We start from the raw sequence: 15886 nt of genomic DNA on the forward strand, positions 1-15886 counted from the left end.
TTCAGGGACATGTTGTATTTGTGTACACAGTCAGGAAGAGTTAACAAAAGTAACAAAATTTGACTGAAGGTTTTCCCCTGAGGAATATTCAATTCTGACATTTAAAGTTGTTGGAAAGGATGTTTTTTTCATAAGATGCTGATGCATAGAGTATTAATAAAAGTCAGTCATGTGAAAGCAATTTCAGAAGTTTTTTTAAATTACCACAGCCTGACTGAAATTCACTTCAGGACCGATCTCTGCCAAGATCAGAATTGTGCTAAGTCAAGATAAATGTATTTATGTTTAAAAAAAAAGTATTTCCTCAATAAGCATTTTTGCCAGCAGGTATTTAACAACTCAAAAAATTGATCATGGTCCTTTTTTTCTTCATGTTTGCTTTATTTTATTTTTTTTTTTACAAAATGTGCACATTTAGTTTACACAAACACGCTATAGCAGATTTCAGGTGTACATGTATTGTACTACTCTTATCCTACACTGGTGATAGCAGAGCAGCCTTCAACATGCCTCTAACATCCCATCTCTACACCAGAATAGATACCTGATTTATTTTTACAAAATAATTCTTGTAACTTTCTTTCTACTTCATTAATGCCCTTTCACACTTTCTGCAGCAATGTCACAATGAAGGTTGGCCTATCTCTGATAGCATTTCACCTATTTTGAAGTATTGGCATAGACTCTGTGGACAATATATCTTAAAAATTACATGGATGGAGGGGTAATGTTATATTTTATATGCATACTTTCTTAGAAGAATCTTTCTAGGTTCAGAGTTAAGTAGCTCCAATCTTAATGAAGAAATGATCTTAAAAAATGTAAAGCATTTATCACATATAGAAGATATATAGCTGACGTTTTCATTGTTTTCCTGGTTCTGTCTCATAGTTAAAAGTATTACAAAAAGATGAAATAGATGTTAGCCTGTAGCAATTATTAGTGGAGGTTACTATGTAGTGATGTTCATTCTCAGCACTAAAGTGGGATGGCAGTTTTCAAAATTTCATGCCTTTTTCTTCATTAAAGGCAGAGAGACACATACTTAGGAAAGCAGTGTTAGGATCCATTTAAGGTTTCCTCATGAAAAATTGGAAGTCAGAAGATCCTTAATTTTAAGCAAAGAACTTCTCATACACATCCAAGAAGAATTAAAAATACAGTATGTACGCTTTCTGATACTCATGTCATGATAAATTAAGTGCAGACTTATTAAGTGAGATTAAGAGAAGTTTAGTCATATTTTTTAGGGAATAATACCCATAAGCAGCTTGTTTGTTTGGTTTTTTTTGTTTTGTTTTATAACAGTTCGTGCTGTCAAGTTAACTGTTTAGTTGTGTTTGGGTTTTGAAGGTTTTTTCTGAAGAGAAAAACAAGGCATAGTTGGGAGGCAATTATATAGCAAGGTGTGCATTGCACATTTATTATAGCATTTTAACTCAAAATATTATTCAAAAATAAGGACTACACTATAGAAACATGAGAAGAAAATAAATTGTAATGCCTCTGTATAAATTAGAAGCTAGAGATTTAAGAAGTACATTTTAACACCTGGAGCTTAGTCCAGTACAAATGAGTAGCAAAACTAAGAATATTTATTTAATCTCTGGGTGATTGTATCTATTTTAACTAGGGGTTGGAATGATAATAAAGGTGCATAATGTCAGTTGTATTTTGTTTGAGTTTGTTGTAAGAACCTGATTTTTCAGTACAGTCCTATTAACTAAACAGCCACTGTGGAAGTACTAGATTGTATAATTTAGAAAGGATTTTTTGTTGGGAAGGGTTTATAATAAAAAATTTACTTGCATAATACATTTCTCAGTGTAAAGCTGAGTAACTTTATTTATGATAAAGTGGGAAATCCATTTTTTTAGATAATGTTGCAGAATAGTTCATATTTGTCCATTAGTTGTAGACCTAATGTCTTCATTAAATCACATTTTCAAAGAGCTGCATGGATCGCATTATATTCTCATCCTGTAAAAAAAGACAACACATAACCAAAAATCACACACCATTACAAATGTAGTTGGTGGATATCTATACTGAAATGTGGTAGAACATTTTAGTTAATTGCAACTTTTTTTTTCAGCTTGTGTGGAGAAATGGTTAGCAGAAAAAGATTGTTAATGGGTCCATGCTTAAATAAGTTTTTCTGTATATTAATGAAACCAAAACAACTCTGTCAAGAATACAGAAGCATATTAAGAAAATTACATCTGTAATATTTCTGAGGTTATCCATTTATATCCAGGATAACAGAATACACCTAGACAATAAATACTGATGGAATAGTTGTATCAAGTGTGAATCTGTACGAGTAATTGCTAGTCCTGTGCACAGTACACAGGATTCTTTCTGCAAAATCCTAAGGCTTCTGCTTCATAGTTAGGGATGACTAAGAAAAACAGACTGAAGTGTGCACCATTGCTGAGCCAAAATCAGTCAGTTTGACAAGTATCACCACAGCACTCTTCAGCTCCTCAATTCAGATTTTCTGTGTGTTCACACTGAAAGATGGTGACTGCTTCTAAATGCTTTTCCTGCTTTCTGATTGCTTTGCATTAGGCAATTTTTAAACAAAATATTAATCTTTCCAGTTCTATATCATACCGATGCACCACTCTGTGCTCCAGATTTTATCAGTAGGTAACTCTCAGCACAGCAATTAGCAAAAAATATTTTTCTTTGTAAGCTTTACCTTTCAGTGTATAGAAGAAAGAGTTACTTGCAGTTGCCCATATTTGTTGGCATTTCTGGATCAACACTTGCTAGCACAAAACAATATACATACACACAATATAAGAGTTTATTAAATGCTTATTTAGCATTTGCTGGTCTCACTGTGATGATCCCTCTCTTTAGTACTATCTTCAGAGATGATATAGCAATCTTTAATTTTAATGAATAAAAAGACTGAATTATAGATTATTTTTGGATGTTTTATGAAAAATGTGCATCAAAAAACCCACTTCTTAGGTTATCTCAATAGTATTCTCCACTGCTGATAAGTATGTGAGATTTCTGTGCATTAATTTTCCAGTAAGACATGTTCAGTATCAATTTGCAGTTAAATTAGTCACTGTTCAGTCTAGTGGATGATTTGCTTTGTAGAAAATGACAAATAATTAGCTTAATTTATGTTATGAAACAAGCACAGTGGGGTTTTTTATCTTTGATTCTGTATGTCATCTGAAGTGATGCTGCTGTAAGGAATGATGTCTGTGCTATTTTGTACAATAAAATAACTTACAGAAGCAATGATATGTCATTTCAAAAATACACTATATAGGCTAATGCTTGAAAATTTTGTATAGCAAAGCTACTATATTAAATTACTGAAAGTTAAAATAAATGATCCTTTTCCTCACTGCATTGCTTTGAAATATCAATAAACTAGTGAATGTCACTAATGTAAGGTTAACAGTTTAACTTAAGTCACTTGTCATATAATTAGTACAAATGTTTTGTATATACAACTAAGCTCAGTAAATGTGCAAGCAAACATGCTCTGAATCTCCAAATTGTTTTGACACTTCTACCAATTTTACTACATTCATGTATTATCATGAATGAAACTGGTAGTTTTCTAAAATCAACTCCATATTTCGGAGGCTGGCTGTTTCTTTACAGAAGTCTTCCAATGCCACTCCCTTAGTCAGTCAAATTAGAAGAGTCTTCACAAGAAAATACAGGCTTGTCATAATATTTAGAACATGATAAGTTTTAGTAGCTTTTTTTTGCCATCTTTAAAAAAAATACTGAAAAACCAGAAAACCCCCAGATGCTTGCATTGGAATTCTTTGGCAAGTGTATCTTCTTCATTTGCCTCTTTTTCCAGTACATTTTTCTACACAAATTTTCGTATTAGACTTGTTAAACAGTTCCTAATTCATGACAAAGGGACGTGTTAGTGCATATGAAGCATTGTCCATATGAAGCACAAACCAGGATGAATGAACTTTGGCAGACCTGACCTACCTTTAAGCCAGTTTTTTGTAGGTTTGAAATGGTTTCTTTGCTGTTTTCAGAAAAGCCCAAACCATCAGCACTGTGTATGGAAAGGGTTACTCCTGCAGAAAACACCTGTGCCAGAAGCCTTTTTGTCATTATCAGAAGGACCTATGTCACTGGCCCTGAATGTTTTCCCATTACTTTTCCATGGCCTTTCCCTAAGCAGCAAGACAAAACAAATTCCAGAGCTCCAAGCCCTGGGGGGGTACAAGGTCCCTATCCTCTCTTGGCTCTTCCTGGGAACCAAGGCTGAGAACAACTCTGCAGGATCCATTCTCATGGACAAAGTACAGCCAGGGCTGAAGAGAGGACTCCAGAGAAGGGGCTTGACCTGAGGGGGAATTGCATCATCCCTTGTCCTCCTAATTGGTGCCTTTTACCAATTATGGTAATTTCCTAAAACCTATAAAAACTTACCCCTGGTGGGGTGTAAGGCTTTGTGGACATCTTTCCATAACTTCTCCTGAAGGCCTTAAAATAAAGATCCCCTTTTATATTCCCTCCTTACTAAAATTATCTTGAGTTTCATTTCCAGGTTGGGCAAAAGGTAACACAATCACCAACCATATGAAGTTTAACAAGGGCCAGTCCCGGAATCTGCACATGGGATGGAGCAATCCTGCTTGTGTGTATAGACTGGGGAACGTGAAGCTGGAGAACTACACTGTGGAAAGCAACCTGGGTGTCCTGGTCAGTGGGAAGTTGAACATGAGCCAGCAGTGCCCTGGCAGCCAGGAGGACCGGCCCTGTCCTGGGGGGCATCAGGCACAGCATGGCCAGCTGGGCAAGGGAGAGGATTGTCCTGCTCTGCTCTGAGCTGGGGCAGCCTCACCTTGAAAATGGCAGTTTTGGGTGCCCCGATATAAGAAAGACATAAAGCTATTAGAGAACTTCCAAAGGAGCCCATGAGGATGGGGAAGGCTCTGGAGGAGAAGACCTATGAGGAGAAGCCGAGGTCACTTGGTCTGCTCAGCCTGGAGAAGAGAAGATTGAGAGGAGACCTCACTGCACAACTCCCTTGTGAGGGGAAGAGGAGGGGCAGGCACTGATCTCTGCTTTGTGGTGGCCACTGATGGGACCTGAGGGAATGGCCTGAAGTTGTATCAGGGAAGTTTAAGTTGGATATTAGGAAAAGGATCTTCACCCAGAGAGTGGTTGAGCACTGGAACAGGCTCCGCAGGGCAGGGGTCACAACACCAAGCCTGACAGAGTTCAAGAAGCGTTTGGACAATGCTCTCGGGCACATGGTGTGATTCTTGGGATATCCTACACAGGGCCAGGAATTGAACTTAATTCTGATGAGTCTCTTCCAATTCAGTATGCTCTATGATGCTATGAATCCCAATCCCAAACCTCATTTCTAAAACCAAATCTTGATATAAACATAAATTACACATTTTGAAGCACAGAAGTCTTAAAGAAGAACAGTCTTAAGTGGCAGAGAGACAAACATTTAGGTAGCAAGATACTTTTTGTGTCAACAAAAAGCACAGCCACCATTGAAGTCAAAAGCAAGGGAAGGTGAGATAAGTAGCATGATGACAATTGTAGCATTCTGTAGCATTCATGTGTCTTCATCATGTCCCAGTTTAGAGAGCATCTCTCTCACGTGTATTCTGAATACTTAGAACAGGTAAATAAATCTTCTAACACACTTGAGAGACAGAATTGCACTGGATAAGGAGAGTAGGCAATTCCTTACTAAAGATATTAATTTTCTTTGTAAATGAATCATTCAGCCCATCACCATGATTGCTGTCATATGCAGATTAATGTGTCATTTAACTTCCAGAATGCTACAGACCTCAGCTGGGAAATGAATCTCATCTCTGTTTCTGATGATCACACAGGGTTAGCAGAGGAAATTACTTTTGTTGGTATTGAACAAGACTGACAAGCTGGAACCACGGTCAGTGCAACAGAGCACTGCTGACAGATGAGACTCTGCCCAGTGCCTGTTGCTAAGGATACACAGAAAAGCCACAGTTAGCAGAGCTCTTGGCTGTCTTTTATCCCCCAAAATCAGTGGATTAAAATCAAACAAAGTATCACTTACTAGGCAGCTGCACTCAAAAAAGCAACTCCAATGAATAGCCAGATGTATATAAAAATAGACTGCTTCTGGAGCATCTTTGAGCATCTTGAGATTTCCCTATTCCAAATAGTTAAAAAACTAAAAAATGCATTAAATTCATTTATCTTGATAGTCTTGTTATCGTCTGTCTCTTTATTACTCTGTTCTTGATACAGAAGATAAGAATCAATAGGCAGGGGTTATATTGCTGGTCTCTATCAGCTTTGTATTAATCAGGCTGCTGGGCAGGTTATCAGTAGACCACTACTGTGACTTCTTCAATTTGTCACTGTAACAAACACTATCAGGCTTATTGGCCACATCAATTTACATAATGTAATCAGGCCTATCATATTCACTCTGTCTAATGTGATGCTTTACTATACACAACAACCTTGCTCTTGGGGTGTCCTGTGCAGAGCCAAGAATTGGACTCAATGATCCTGGTGGGTGCCTTCCAGCTGAGCAAATTCTATAATTCTATGAACCTCTTATCATGCCAAAAGCTAATCATTCTTATTTTATACTCTATCATGTTTCTTTTTCTTGCAATTTTAAACTGAAAAATTACCAAGATTTCCTTAAGTTTATGAAAATGCAACTTATCTTTCTTCATATCATCTACTGGTCTGAGAACTAGCTGGTTTTGAAGAGCAGAGGAGTGAATACAGTCTGTAACTCCTGCTTCAGAAGTTCTCCATCCTGGCTCTAGGGGCCAGGAGCTGCTGGAAGAATTTTTTTCTTGCTGTCAAGAAACTGACAGCCACTTGGGTAGCATAAAGGCTTGTGGCTGGTAACCACAATCAGTTTACACCCTTGCCTTCAGAAAACTTGTCTGGTGCTCACTCTTGCCATCCAACACTTTGCAAGCCCCTTGCACTCTCTTTTTATAAGGCTTCACTGCTTATAAGCACATCACAACTCACTGAGAAACTCAACCATGGATGATAAATTTTCAGGCAATATTATTATTGCCATGATTATATGCCAGTTGTGACAACTGTGTGCCCCAGCATGAGCAGAAGATAGAAACAAATATATAGCTGAATGTAAAGAAACTTTTTTCCACCAAGTGTAAACAATACACTATTAAAGAGAGAAAGGATATTGGCACAGCTGTCTAATAAGCAATGACAGCTTGTGTATAACAGCTCTTCTGCAGATTCAGGCCACAAATTTATTTACACTGTCCAGTGTTTCTGTGTAATGGTGGACATAGATACTCTGCCTTGGGAAAATGCTGTCTCTGGTATTAATATCACCCTCACTGACACTCCAGAAATCTCTAAAGAGCTGTGATAGAAATAGCCAACAGATACACATTCAGTACTTAACATTGAATACTTACTTTCTGGCAGCTCTCAATGAATTCATCTATGGTAACTACTCCATCTTTGTTCTTGTCCATTTTCTGTATTAAAAAAAAAGAAAAAGAGAAAAAAAGTACAGGAATTGGGTTTCTGTGGCCAAGATTTGGTAGCAGGAGAGCTACAGAGCTGGCTTCTGTGAGAAGCTGCCAGAAACTTCCCCCATGTGCAGCAGAGCCAAAGCCAGCCAGCTCCAGGACCTCCTGCTGGCCAAGGCTGAGCCATCAGGAATTATAACCTCTTCAGCCCTTTGTTAGATTTTCTCTCCCCTGTTCATTTGAGGGACAAAGTGAGAGAGAGGCTTTGGTGGGTGCCTGGCATCCAGAGAGGGTCAACCCTCCACAGTATGTTTCTCCTCCTGAATTCCTGTGTGAAACAAGTCCTTTTCATTGTTCATTTCAGTTATATGTCAGCCTAGGAACAACCAGTCCAAAAGTCATATTAAGTGGACTATGATTAAAGAGCTTTTGTTGAAAAAACAGGGTGTGATGAGTAGGTTTGCGAAACTTGGAATGGAACCACAGAGAATAGAAAGGATTACAGAATTGGAAGGATATGTTATAACAATGAAAATCTTTATCTACTCACAGAGCAGTCTTTTCAGCTTCTGTGTTATGTGACCTACCTGGAAAAATGTTTCCACATGTTGTCTTGGTGCATCTTCTTTGAGAACGGGATAGGTGCATTTCCCCATCATATCGTATATTGCTTTCATGATATCAAGCATTTCCTGAAGAGGAAAAAATAGTTTCTGCAATGTAAGGTGCATTTTCACCACCAACTCAGAAAAACTTGCACTGTTTGGTGAATCCCCAGCTGAGCATCCCAGGGTGGGGGGTGCAAGGACCTGCTGACAGTGTGGGCACCCATCACCCCAAGGGGCTCCCGCACTGCCCCTTCCATGGCTTCTTTTCCAGACGACCTTCTAGTTCTTGGACACAGCAGTGCTGCTCTTTGACTTCTGGAATGTCCACTGCTTTAACTCAGAACATAATTTTTTTAGGATTTGCATTTTAGAATGAAATTTTGGAATTCGCCTAGGTTTTTTTTTTTTTACTGCACAGATTCAAGAAGGAACTACTTAGTTCTTAGAAATTCTAGCACCTGATTTCAGCTTTCATAGATGTATGATTTCAATTTTAAATTATTTATAATATGTGCAAGTTCATGCATTGTGGGAAGAATCTCCCAATATCTTATGAATAAAAATAAAAAAGAAAAGAAGTTCTGTAATAGCAAGTGAATGGCCAAAGCACACCACCTTCTTACAACTTATTTTCCCTGAAGAAAATAAGAACACCCATGCACACACCTGCACTTATGAAGAGTCCTCCTTTTATATCATAATCTTTGCATTTTAAGTGGCTTGTGAAAATTTTAATAATTATAAAAAGTGATCTGTAGTATGCTAAGAAATTATTCTATACATTACTTTTTTATAGTGAACCTGAAGTGTTTTCTAAAAGTGTAAAATTATAAGTGTAATTTATATATTTGCATAAACCCCACTTAAAAAAAACCCTCCATATATTTTGATGAAACACTCATTTAGTCATGCTTAAATATGTGTTTGAATCCTTGCAGAGTAAAAGATGTAGGAATCTTTCTTTATAAAACCTGTTTCAAGTAAAAAATATTAGAAGTAGATTAATAAAAAAGAAACAATTCTTGCCAACACACTTAATTCATTTTTGTCCAAATATCCTACCAATCTTTCCTAGAAACTGTATGGGCAAATACGTACGCATAAGTTGAAGCCAACTATTTCTGTACCTATTATGCTCAGAAACATAATTTCTGAAGAATTCTGAACTTTTGCAATTTCTATAAAGATTTTCCCTTTTCAATGTTCATATATGCCTTTAAAATGAGACAATTACTTTAATTTTTAGTGTGTCTAACTTCATAATATCTGATAACTTGTTAACACATTCAATTTGACAATGGAACCATTCTTCCCTGAATGCAGGGCTTAGCTAACAACCTTTACTTTCAATCATTACATGAGAAGTAGATCTTACCTCTTTAGTTATATATCCATCCTTATTTATATCATACAAGTTGAAAGCCCAGTTCAGTTTCTCCTGTACTGTCCCTCGGAGTAAAATTGAGAGACCCATAACAAAATCCTAAATAGACAAAAGGTCTTGGTCAGTTTGGAAATGAGCAGTTTTCCTCAGAAAACTCAGAAATCCAGAATAATGCATTTGTCAGAGGTATGAAAAGATGTGTTGTTTCAAATTTCTTTACTTCACTGTGAGTGCTAATGATTTCTGGATTAACAATCTAGGCACTGTTTCCTACAATCACAATTAATAAGTAAATTGAGTAATTTTCTATAAAGTAAACATAATTTTCTGTTGGTGGTTGTAGCCTCTGAAAAGCCTAACATCTCACATAAGCAGTTCCCGTTGAAGTGAATACCAGGAAAAATCCATCCCCATGGTTTAATGGTCCAAGAAAAGCTTAAATGATAGCTAGATTAATCTAAGCACAGGAGACCAATTTGGGGAAAACTATGTACTAAAGAACATTAAATTCTTGTTAAATCTCTATCTTGTTAAAGTGGAATATGTAGTTCCCAGATCTCTTAGACCAATCTGTTGCAGTCAATATTTCAAACTTCATGTACGACACTGCACACCTCAATTCTTATTGCTTTTATTGGAAGTATGATAGGGAATAATAAATATATTACATGTCCATGTGCCATTTTAATGTTTTTGCGACCCACCAATGCTCTATTGCTGCAGAGCTATTCCACAGAAATGAATTAGAAGGCTTTTGAGATTATTTATATGTAGTATTTGGTTATAGATTTTTGTTTCATATTAAATACTCTTTTGACAGCACAAACCTTATTTACATTTAGTGAGCATTGTCGAGATTGGAGAAAATATCAACTCCCATCACCTCTCTTCTCTATTTGTCAGCACGTTAACATTATGTAAACAATAGCTTTTTTTTTCCCTAACCATCTCCTCGACCTCTTTTTATTTGATAAGCATATGAACCCATAAATTTGTGAAACTGCCTTCATAATACATTGAGCAGAATATGGTGGGTGTGTACATTTAAATGTGTCTTTCTACATTGCTTACAATGACATCCAGGAAGTTTTAGAGTAACATTAAAGTAGAGACAATAAAAGCCAAAATATTTCTTATTTGCACTAGTAAGGTTTTGCATTTTGTCTAACGCAGGAACAATGGAAAAGACTACACTGAGGCTAGACATAAATTTTAAAGGCCTGGTGTACCACAAAGTCAAATAAATATACCTGATACACAGAAGTATACACAGATATCATGGACTCAGGTGGTCTAGCAGGCACAGACAACTCTTCTGACATCTTCAGTCTTTTTAACAATTCAATTGACATGCTCTGGGTTTTCTTAGTCTGTCAAAAATTTCTGTCTTATTGGTATATGTGCCCTTGGGGTAAATGGGTACATGAATCTTGAAAGAATTTTGCTCATCTTGTCTACATCTCAATGACTAATTGAGGGTCACAGGGTTAAATCTCCAAACAGTTCTCTAACAATGTACTATTAAACATTAAATGGTTCAAGAAATTCAGAACAGATTTGATCACATTACAGCATTAGCAATTAACCTTTTAAATTCAGTACCATCTCTTCAAATCTTTTCTGCACAGTTTTACATTCTTGATGTAGCTTCTCCTTAAGTCCTTTGTGAAGGTCCTCAGTTGCATTATTTTCTTACATTATATGTAAGAATTGTGAATTTATTTTTATTTTGGCAGAGCAACATTTTTAAAATTTATTTTATCTTAAAAAAATCCATTTTTCTTTTCTTGTTCAATTCTCTTTGTTCCTTTCTGTGATGCACCACCTGTGTTAGCTGGCTTCCCAGAATCATTTCTACCCCCATTTCCAAGGCTACCCTTCTATCATCGGTTAAAAAAAAAAATACTTTATATTGATTTTCATGGGATTGGAGGTTAAAAAGCAGAGAAAACTCAAAAACCTTCCAGGTATGTGCTCTAAACATTGCAGCAGTGAGTAATCTCCTTCCATATTGAATTAACATGTTTTGGGATCACACATAGTTCAGGTGCATTGCCTTTGTCTGAGTGCTGTGCAGGAGTAATCTCAGGAACAATAGAAAGGATTTTTCATAATAAGAAGTTGTGATGAGCTGGACAAGGACCAGCTAGGATGGGATGTCTTTTCTACATACTTACTTTCAAGCAACTGAAGAACACAGTAATAGAATCACACAGAAATGGAGTACCTGATTCAGTGGATATAGGCCAAATCCACAGGGTATTTTGGGCTAGAGCCTTGAAAGGCAAAATGCTCTGCATAGTGGAAGGCAATGTGTGTGTCAGGAGCAGTGCAGCCATTCTGTGTGTTAAGCAATAATCCAGTGCAGAAAGCCACAGTAAAGCAGCAGTGCGGAGGGGAGCAGCTGCCCATCTTTATGCACATAACTAACATCTCAGTGATGCACAAATCACACACACCATTTAGCAAAGAGCATCAAAACAAGTCCCTATTACAGTATTAGAGCACCCAGATGCTCTTTTCCATCCTGGTTTAGACATGTAATTTCTAGGGAGAGAGGAATTCTACTTTTAGAACTTGTTTATTTTTAAAGAAAATTTCACCATACTCAGATACATACATGCTCTTAGAATGCTGTCACTGCCCACTGAGAGGGATGATCCTGCTCAGCTGAGCACCTAATGGGGAGAGGTGATTTGATCTAGGGTGACAAAGGAGCCTAAAACAGGAAATCTGAGCTGAGACAACTCTAGGTTGGGTCTTTCTTCAGTCTGTGACAGTGAAGTTAGAAACACAAAAGTCTCTGCCTTGGTACTTGCCTTTACTCCTTTCCACAGCTTCCTGTTGGTAACTTGCCAGTTTCCTGCAGAGCATGCTAATACCTGTTAAGACCTCTTTCTGTGCCTAATTTTGATTCTTCAGAAAGGGGGATGTCTCACTGAAGGGTTGCAAAATGCAGCATCATTGCACCTGTACCAGAGCCTGTGTGTACTCAGAGTCTGCTGACATTTCTGTTCTGCACACAGCTGTAGAGAATGTCTGGTTGTGATCTGGAATGAACTTGTATTTGTGGGGTTTTTTGCAGCAGTGATTAATTATCTCCTAGCAAGGTTGTTGATGACTTTCTGATTGCTTTATGTCTCAGTAAATCTTTGGGGATAATTAGTTCATTAATAAATTAATTAACAAGCTTATTAGTGTGCTGTCTCAAATCCATAGGAAAGCTTAAAATTATTCACCTGGTCATGTGTTCCTTTATGTCTTTTTCAGAAGTAGGTAGAAGTAGGTAGGCAGGAACCTTAATCCATTTTTAAATTTAGATGTTAGGATTTTGAAAAGGAATCAAGTGATGGCACAGAAGTGGTGGAGGCCTGGTGTATGTAAAACAAAGATCACAGAGAAAGAACTGCTCCTAAAAGGAAATGTATTTCTCTGTAGCTACTTTAAATCAGATGGTGTTAAAATGCTTATGAGATCACCACTTACTAAAAAAATGAGCTCATTTCCTACATGACATGGACAAACCTTTTTGTGTTGAACCCACAGAATCATGCTTGTGAACCTCATGAAATTCAGTGGGGCCAAGTTCAAAGTCCTGCACCTGGATCAGGGCAATCCCAAGCTGAAATAACAGCTGGGCAGAAAACGGATTTAGAGCAGCCCTGAGGAAAAGGACTTGGGGATGTTGGATGATGACAAACTCAACATGAACCAGCAATGAGGGCTTGCAGCCCAGAAAGCCAACCATGACGTGGGCTGCATCAAAATAAACGGGAACACAAGGTCAAGGATTCTGGCCCTCTTCTCTGCCCTCATGAGACCCCACCTGGAATATTGCATCCAGCCCAGGGGCCGAATGACATGGACCTGCTGGAACAAGCCCAGAGGACTGGAGCACCTCTGCTATGAAGACAGGGTGAGAGTTTAGCTTGTTCAGCCAGGAGAAGAGAAGGCTCCGGGGACACCTTAAAGTACCTCTCATTACCTAAAGAGGGCCTACAAGAGAACTGGGGAGGGACTCTGCTCAAGGACATGTAGGAACAGGACAAAGGGGAATGACTTTAAACTGACAGAGTAGGTTTAAATTAGCTATTAGGAAGAAATTCTTCACTGTGAGGATGGTGAGGCACTGGAACAGGTTTCCCAGAGAAGCTGTGAATGCCCTATTCCTGGAAGTGTTTAAGGTCATGTTGGATGGGGCTTCAAGCAACCTGCTGTAGTAGAAGGTGTCCTTGCCCATGACAGGGGGGTGGGAACGAGATGACCTTCATGGTCCTTTCCAATCCAAGGCATTCTATGAATCTATGACTTAGTTAATTGCTGCCTTCATAATACTGCCTTGGACACAACATTTATTATTAGTGAAATATGAAGTTATGTTTTATCTTAAGAACTGTACTCCTCTATGGAAATGAGTTAGCACGCTTGCTAATTCATTAACCAATAAAGTTTGGTTTTGATTAAATATGACAGAAGTCTTTAAATATCTCCATAGTGTTTGGGCACAGTATTGTGCTTTAAAGCACTGAGAATTTGTGGGATTATTTAATGACTTTCAGAAGGGTCACATCTAGAGCAACCTCAATCTGCATCTACAACAAATGAAGGATACAGATTTGGATATTTGCATGTGTGTGCAATGAGCTTTACTTAGACAATATGTCTAAAGTTAATTAGCCTCCATTTTTCTGACTGTGTAAATAGCTTTGAGGCCAGATCTTTATTTTGGCTCAATGACAATATACATGCAGCAAATGAAAACCTTGCTTTTATATCTGTCTCTGTCTAATGGAAAAAAGAACTTCACTAACATGCCCAAAGAGTTCTCCAATAGCTGGGTCACTGGGTCTTCAGAAACTCTGTCATATTAAAACAAAACTAGTTCACAAAACAAATGAAATAAACTAGTCTCAAAATTAATACAATCATGGGATAAAGAGAGATAAGTTCAAACACCTAATTTTATAAGTTTGGTCTTTATGCTATATAAATCCTTCATTTAGAGATCTTGGCTTTTTACCAAAGAGCATTTAGATTTAGGGATGGCAAAACTCTAAGGACTCTAAGGACACAGCAATCTCACCAAGAAATGTCAATGAGGTGTGCATTTAAGTTGTGCTCAGATCTAACTTTTCATTGTTGATGGTTGAAAATTTGAGGAAAAAAGGGCAAAAAGCTAAAGCAAATTCTCCTTTTTACCTAAAACTCCAGCTACCACTGCTTCATGGGAAATTGAGAGTGCAACACATGAAAAAAAGTCATTCTTATCAACAAAAGAATTTTGCTGCCATTTCAGATTTTTATAATCTTCTTTTATACAGAAGATAGCCAGAGTGTTTTCATCATAGGTAATTATATTAAATTGTATTTACTCCTACACTTTGATATACAAAGTACTTTGGAAAGAATGATTATTTTTTCTCCAAACTTCTAAACTACTCGTCTACCTTTTGAGCTGTTTACTTTTGTTGTTTTTCTAATGGAAATTAGAAAACTAGAATAAAGATTGGAATAGAAAGAAAATGGCACAGCTGCACCTAGGATTAAAAGGAACAGGAAAAAATGAGATCATTGTATTTTGCACATTTCACCATATCTTCTTCTACATTTTGCAGCTATTTTCATGTGATTAGGAAAAAAACCCATACATTTTTAACTTCAGGAGGATGCTTTTAGAATGGCCATCATGCAATTTGTAAGTATAATGTTTCTACAAGGACACAGAAGCAAGAGTCTTTTGACAGCAGTAGAGTTATGGTGGATTCAAAATTAGTGCAGATAATATGAAAGTCTGGATCACTCATGTCTGCCTTGATATTGAACAAAAGTTCAGCACCTCTGCTTTTATTTTCCTGATTTATTTTATTCCAAAGCCTTTTTTTCATGCACAAACCTGCACTCTGAGATAATCAAAGTGCTCCAAATCCAGTGCATTTCTTAAGACTTTCTGCCTGAAATACAAGTGTCAACAAATTGACCAGAAAAGGTACAAAAAATTCTTTCATTCCCATTCTTTTTAATGATAATTGCAGAAATAATTTACAACTACTTATTCTAAAAATATTTTTTTCTCTATGTGCCTGCTGTTGCTGTAACTGAAAGAGGGGAAGTTTAAGTTAGATATACAAAATAAAGTCTTCACTAGGAAGGTGGTGAGGCACTGGCACAGGTTGCCCAGAGAAGTTGTGGATCCCCCATCCCTGGAAGTGCTCAGGGCCAGGTTGGATGAGGCAACTTGGTCTGCTGGGAGGTGTCCCTGTCCGTGGCAAGGGGTTTGGAACTGGGTGATCTTTAAGATTCTTTACAATGCAAACCATTCTATGATTCTGTGATTAGATCAGAAGAATCCTTGCATATTACAAGAAGACATGTATGTACAGAAGACATGAATTAATGCT

General features: G+C 37.3%; 1 protein-coding gene across 6 annotated transcripts in view; it reads right to left on the reverse strand.

The window, feature by feature from the left end:
• Positions 1–360: 360 nt before the first annotated feature.
• The window catches only part of KCNIP4 (potassium voltage-gated channel interacting protein 4), a 344665-nt gene continuing 329139 nt past the window's right edge, over positions 361–15886 (reverse strand). For 5 of the 6 annotated variants that reach the window (XM_005415430.2, XM_005415433.3, XM_005415432.3 and 2 more), the window contains 4 exons: positions 9480–9587; positions 8084–8188; positions 7440–7502; positions 361–1980 (listed from right to left, as the gene is read on the reverse strand). In XM_005415430.2, coding sequence (XP_005415487.1) covers positions 1933–1980; positions 7440–7502; positions 8084–8188; positions 9480–9587 — 324 coding nt within the window. In that variant the 3' untranslated portion in view covers positions 361–1932. The remainder of the gene's footprint in view (positions 1981–7439; positions 7503–8083; positions 8189–9479; positions 9588–15886) is intronic. The other variant, XM_005415431.2, reaches the window with a different exon arrangement.

Source organism: Geospiza fortis, unplaced genomic scaffold, assembly GCF_000277835.1.
Source record: "Geospiza fortis unplaced genomic scaffold, GeoFor_1.0 scaffold40, whole genome shotgun sequence".
Taxonomy (NCBI): domain Eukaryota; kingdom Metazoa; phylum Chordata; class Aves; order Passeriformes; family Thraupidae; genus Geospiza; species Geospiza fortis.